A 7,153-nucleotide genomic window follows, 5' to 3' on the forward strand; every position below is an offset into this window, starting at 1 on the left:
AGGCTCTTAGTATTTTAAAAGATGAATGAAGTTAGAATAATATAAAAATAAGATAAGTTAAAATATATCAAAGTCCAATAAATAAATTAAAAATATTAAAAATACATTTAGTAAGTACAAGTTGTGAAAAAGTAAAAATTCAATAATTAACATCATAAATAGGTGAAATTCAATAATTAACATGATAAATAGGTGATTTGTTTAACAGGTAAGTAAAGTGTTTTTTATAACATAATTAAAGTGATTTTGACTTTATTATCGGAGAACCTTAGATGTACATCCACCCAAGCGAAAGTGAAACCAAATCCAGTAGTCAAAAGTGAACTCAAGTCCATATAACCAAAAGATAGTCCAAGTCAACCGATCCTTATCCGCAAGAGACCGAAAGATTGTGAGGAAGAAAGGAAAAAAAGGTTACTTACTTCAATACCCTTTAACAACACTACTGATATAAAAGGTTTATTCTAGTTAATTTTGTATCATAAAAATGAATTTGTTAAAAAATAGTAATTGAGATAACAAGAAGTTAAGTGAGAGTTTCACCCTTAAAATAACTACTTAAATTTATAATATCTATCAAGTAATAAATATGAGATGTAATAATAGATATAATTTTCTCAAATATACATTTTCAATATTTTTCCCGTAAATTCATATTTTGCAGAGTCATATTTTTTCTGCACTCTGTCCATTTTTCATTTATCATTTTTTTCTATTTTGAATTTTGATATACATTTTTTTCACATTTTCTTAACACATTAAAATGCTCAAATCCATAATTTCAAAAATTTTCACCTATACAATTAATTTTTATAAGCGTTTTTAGCCAACACAGAAATTGTGAAACAGAGGAAAACCTATACTGAAATTAAAACAACATTGGAAACTTCAAAAACATAATAAAAACATAATGGAATTGAATGGAAAATAAACCTATATGGAACTAATTAACAATAAGTATGAAATCAAATTTGGAAATATTAAAAGACACAAAAGCTCAAATTTAGAATATAACTTGTACACAAATTAAAATCAAACAACCAAAATTAACAACAAAAGTATTACATAGAATTGATGACAATTTGGATGAATATGACATTGACAATACTTGAATGGATTCAAAACTTAAAATGACTAAACTACAAACAATTTGCACCGATTGAAATATCAAGAAGACTCAATTAAAATAAAATAAAAACAACATACTGAATGGAATCCTAAAACAATTTGAAAACCGAATTGCTCAAGAACAAGTGAACAAAATTACCGAACATAACTTTTCAAACAACATTATGAACTAAAATCAAAATTAAAAACAAGACACTTAATAAAATGATGAACAACATAGAATTGAAGAACATACAAAAATAAAATGAAGAGAAGACATTTATCTCTTGAAAAACCAAAGCTCTAGAGACCAAATGTAGTGTTGCCTTCATGACCGAATTGGTTTCTTGGATTTTTGATGAACTTGTGTGGAAGCTTGATGGAAGTGACGGACAAAGATGGCTCCAATGGAACTATGGTTTCCTTGAAAGTGCTTTAGAAGTATGGAGAGTGATTGGTTGAGTCATATCACTTGGAAAAGGTGAAGAAGAAGATCAAGGTGTCTATCCTAGAGAGTCTAGACAAGAGAGTGAGAAAGCATGCAAACTTGACAAAAATTCACTCATATATTTGATCTTGGAATTTCATGAGCCAAACACCTCTTTATATAGGGTAGAGGTCCGACCAATGTACAAAGCAAATGGTGGGAAAATTCAAATGCTAGAGGTTTGAAATTGGCACCTATTTTGGAGTCACAAGGCAAGCATGACCAATGTGTGCTTCATGTGACTCTTTTTAGGTTTAGGACCCACCTAGGTTAAATTAGGAGTCTTATAGAAACCCTAATTTAACCTAGGTTGGTTTTTAGGTACCTAATTCAACCCTAATTACAATTAAGAAAATTACAAGTAAAATTCATATTCTACTTTTGGCAAGAAAATAAATTCTACTCTACAATTCTACACTAGGTTATGGCATTTTTAAACATGTAGAGGAGGGTGTATCTGTCATCAGTAGCAGAGTCTCACTCTTCTTGTATCTTCATTGCCATGTACCTAGTGATTAGACCTAAACTTGGTCTGAATCTTCAATATTATGGATTTAATACATTTTGGAGGTAGTGAAGATGAAGAAACAAAAGCATGTGATTTAAGGACAAGTGCTCTCTGTAATAGGATGATAATGTAGAAAAACCTATAAACATTTTGTGTGGTTCACCATTTCCTTCTAATAGATATTTGTCTATTTTGTCATCTTCTACTGTTTGAGTGTTTATTTGAAAGCAACGTATAAAGATTTTGAGTGGTTCACCATTTCCTTCGGGATCAAACAAGCACGTTTGCATAGAAGAAAATTTTACCTGGATATTACAAGCATTTAAATGTCACAACTTCTTAATTTAAATGCATGCTTTTTTTTTTGCTTCGTGATTTTTCACAAATAAAACGTGGTTGGTGCTTCTTATCATTATATGCCTGTCACTATTGGCAGGGAGAATCTTCTAATCAATATATAGATGAATGAAAATAAATAAATGAATAAACTATTTTTAATATCACAATTTGTATTTGTAAATAAGATATGATAAATAAAGACAAATTTGAAATTTATTTAAAATAAAAAACAATTCAATCACTATAAATATAACAAAATTTAATATTTTTTTTTAGTTTTCACAAATTTACTTTTGAAAAATAATAATAATAATTATTTAATAATTGTACGTTTCATATATTCAGATATAATTTAACATGTCTCGCTACATTATCATTATATTTAGCAGGGATGATTTGCAACGTTTTAATAAAAACAATATATATATATATATATATATATATATATATATATATATATAACCCTCAGGCACTTGTAACTGTATTTTTCTAAAATAGTTTAATTTAAAAATATAAAAAAAAACATATTATGAAGAAAAAAATTAATTAAATGATTATTTTTAAATTGAGGATTATGCAGTTATTATCATGTAGAAATTTTATTATCTTATTATATAATAAAATTATTTAATTTAATAAAAGATAAATTAATCTTATTAAAAGCTAAGATAAACAAAATATTTTAATTTTTAAAAAAAATTATACCAAAGCATGATGCAATATTGGCATAAGAATTCTTAAATATGAATATAAAAGAAAACATAAGAAATAATTCCTTTCAGTTCGTAGATTTTTAATAATGTAAACAAAACAAAAAAATAAACAAAATTGTGGAAGAAAAGTAGTGAAAAAAAATAGAAAGAAATAATTTTCAATGCATATAAAGTCAAAGTTTCCACATCCATGTACAATGTTTAGAAGTTTATAAATATACAAAAAGTTTAACCCTTATCTCAGCAAAACTGGAGTCACCACCAAAGCAGATAGATTCCTACTTTTTCTCTACCAAAATCTTCAGCATGTTGATGAAATACTTGTCTGAATTCTACTCTCATATCAAATGGGTGTTGGATTTCCTTCTCTTTTTCCCTTTCTATACTCTCCATGATTCTCAAATGCCAATGATTGCAGAAGACCAAAGCATATGCTACTATGAACACACCCCTGACACAGAGGAAGATGATGACTGTGCTGTTTGTCTCAGCAAAATTGGAGATGGTGAAGAGATTAGAGTGCTTAGGTGTGAACATTTCTTTCACAGAAACTGCTTGGATCAATGGGTTGCTCTCAAAAACGGATCTTGCCCTCTCTGCAGAGACCCAGTTAGGCCAAGAAGAGCCATGAATGAGGTTGGAGCTGAAGTTTTGTGGTTTCAATTTTGCACTGTTCACACTAATGAACCTGATAGATGGTGGCTGCGTTGAGTGAAGAAGGTTAATTCTGGTTTAATTAAAAACCTCTATGCTTCATAGTAAAATACCATTACATTTGTTTAAGCCAAACACTTGTATCAATCAACTTGTTTATTATATAATATTCCAAATTAGTTTGTATGGTTGTTGAAAGTTCACCATAATGCAGTTGTTGAAGATTTTAATAAAGAAAACATCCACCAAACAAAATTGACAACTCAATATATATAATGTATTCATTGGTTCAAAACGATTTTGATCATGTAAATACTTTAGAAATATCCTTGATTTTTTTTTCAATTGATTAAAGAATTATTTCTATATTGAAAAAAACAACAATTGTACATATTTGACAATCTAATGTAGTTTTCTTATATCGTTTCCTATCTACTTTAGAACATTTGTGATAACATTCAGGTATCTACTTTAGAATTATCTAATGATTGTTTTTGCTATGATTAAAACCTTCACATAATATTTACAGGTTATTAGAGTAAAAGAATTCGTATAAGAAAATCATAAAATATAAATTAATTTTATAGACAAAAAATAATTAGTTGCTATAATCATTAAATTAGATACAATTTTAGAGACTAAAAAAATTTTGGTTTCTAAATTAATTTATTATTATTAAATAATTTTTAAATTAGTTACTAAAGTTTTAATTAAGTTTAGTATGTGTTTAGTATAGTAAATGTAGATCTTCTATAGGTCTTATGCCATTTAGTGTTTATGTAATCTTTATATTTTTTTATAGCAAAGATAATGTCTTCTTCTTTAACTATAAGTATTTGTATATTCTAATGAATTAGATCGTTAAGCTTTAAACATCAAGACATGATTCTTCACAATTCTTCTCTGCCTATCTTCATTTTTAATGTTGTAGACACTTTAAAATAATATTTTTGATAGGTTCTTCAATGGCTGCTTCTTCCTTCCTGCACCTCCATACCTTCTTCTCTCACCTCCATAGATTTTCATATTTCCAAAAATACCCCTCTGTAATATTCCGGATTACATAATCCGGAAGTCATTTTTCAAATTTGTAATTAGCTTCCGGATTATATAATCCGGAAGTCTTTTTTCAGATGCATGATTACTTTCCGGATTACATAATCCGGAAGTCTTTTTTAACTTCTGGATTATGTAATCCGGAAGTCTTTTTTCAAATGCATTTCCGGATTACATAATCCGAAAGTTATTCTATGGGGGTGGCACAAGAAGGATAAAAATATATTTTCATGTTGTGTATGGAGGTGCCAGAAGAAGATATGGAGGTGCAGGAAGAAAGAGTCTTCTTCAATCTGCATTTGGTTTCAATCTATCAAATCAAACAATTCAAATACATTCAAAAATATTTAACATTTAACTGCAAATATAACAAAATCAATTAACAAAATCACTTAAGCTCTTTTATTTCCTTATAGAATTGTTTTTATATCGTTGGTCATTTATGTTCTTTTGAAATGAGTTTAAAGAACACACAATGTACTCATTGGCATTAAAATGATTTTGATCATGTAAATAATTTAGAAATGTGTTTTAACACTTCGTTTTCAACTAATTAAAAAGTTATTTTCATATTAAAAAAATAAAAATTGTATTAGATTGTCTAATCTTATAAAGTCTATTATGAACTGTAGTTTCATACAACATTTGTTAGAATATTAAAATGATTATCAGTGACTCATAAAACATCGAACACTTAAAAATATTTTATTATCATTAAAACTAGAGGGATGTAGATCGTCTATATGATCTTAGACTATTTGGAATTCAATAATTTCCATTTCTAATGACAAAATCCTATAAGCATGTGTAAAACAAACTATGAAAGAAATGATGATGCATGAGGGATATTAGTTTAAAAAGAGAAACTATTGCAAGATGGAAACGCATACAGACACTGATGCGATATGGACACAGAGATACGTATAATCTCTAAAATGTAGGACACGGGAACACGAATCTATATATTATATATTTATGAATTATATAAATTGACAATAAAGATTTATGTGCACAAGTATGTTCCAGATTATTTTTTGGAGCAGAAATATATTTTTCATGACTGGTTCAAAATAATTTATTTATTATTTTTATAATCATAATTAAAACGTATACAATAAGTTTGAGTTTTTAAAAATTAATGTATATTTCCTTTTTAAAATTAGGTTAGAACCGTACTAGAATTGTCAGAAATCCAACAAATACTTTTTGAATTGTAAACTTTACGAATACGTGTCCTACAAGTGTCATACAAGTGTCGGTGTCCGATACGAGTATCCGACACTGACACACCATTTAAGAGGAGTGTCCGAAGTTCATATATATTCAATTTTTTTTCAATGATAGTTTTATTTTGTATTACTTTCTACTAAATTTTACTTTTTAGTTAAGTATTTTTCATGCAACATTAAATTTTAAAAGTTTCAAAATAGTTTATGTTTTTTAAAGTTTATTTTAGCTTTTTTAATTAAAACATTAAATAAGTTAATAAAATTCATTGACATGTTCCGTAATAAATTTTTAAAAATTTCAGTTTGATATTCTAAGTTTTTTTCTTAAGTTTGATTTTGATATTTTATGTTTGAAAAAAATTAGTTATAGTTCTTCGGTTAAATAGATTAACAAGAACATAATGTAACCTTGATAACAAAAATAAAAAAAAAACATAAAAGACTTAATAGTAATATTAGCATATTTATTAATTTTATTGATGATTACTTCATTATATTAATTATTTTAATATATATATATATATATATATATATATATATATATTTATACTCCAAAAGAATTATATTCTATAGAATAGATAATCAAGATTAATTTGTCTAGTATCTTTTATGTTATAGAATAGATAATCAAGATTAATTTGTCTAGTATCTTTTATGTTTGTGTTTCTCTTTTCATGTTATTGTCACGCTTTTTACCATGAAATAATTATATAAGGATGATGATGTATTTTGAGATTTGCACCCTAGGTCTTCTTCCTCCTTCGGTCGGGCAAGTTGCTGGGTGTTTGTTTGGGATCCTTCTCGTCTTCGTGTTTCTCCTTCGGCTCTCGATCTCAGTCTGCGAAGGCACTCCAACGCTCAAGTCAGTAAAGCGGGTGATCAGTATTCGGGTAGGTGCACAGTAATAAATGACATACCTTTCTCCTTGGGATTTGTGTTATTTATATTATTTTAATAGGCTTACCTTATAGGGCCTTATGAATGAATCTCACTTATGCGTGTATTACCTAATCCTTAATGACAGATTAACTTCACTGACCTTGGTTTGAACGTTAATGGA

At 27.4% G+C, this 7,153-nt stretch overlaps 1 protein-coding gene across 1 annotated transcript; it reads left to right on the top strand.

Moving 5' to 3' along the window:
* Positions 1–3,460: 3,460 nt before the first annotated feature.
* LOC137808832 (E3 ubiquitin-protein ligase RHA2B-like) lies at positions 3,461–3,865 on the top strand. Its single transcript, XM_068610112.1, has one exon. It carries the CDS (start codon positions 3,461–3,463, stop codon positions 3,863–3,865), a length of 405 nt encoding a protein of 134 aa, XP_068466213.1.
* The last annotated feature ends 3,288 nt before the right edge of the window (positions 3,866–7,153 follow it).

This window comes from Phaseolus vulgaris, chromosome 3, assembly GCF_000499845.2.
Source record: "Phaseolus vulgaris cultivar G19833 chromosome 3, P. vulgaris v2.0, whole genome shotgun sequence".
NCBI classification, from domain to species: domain Eukaryota; kingdom Viridiplantae; phylum Streptophyta; class Magnoliopsida; order Fabales; family Fabaceae; genus Phaseolus; species Phaseolus vulgaris.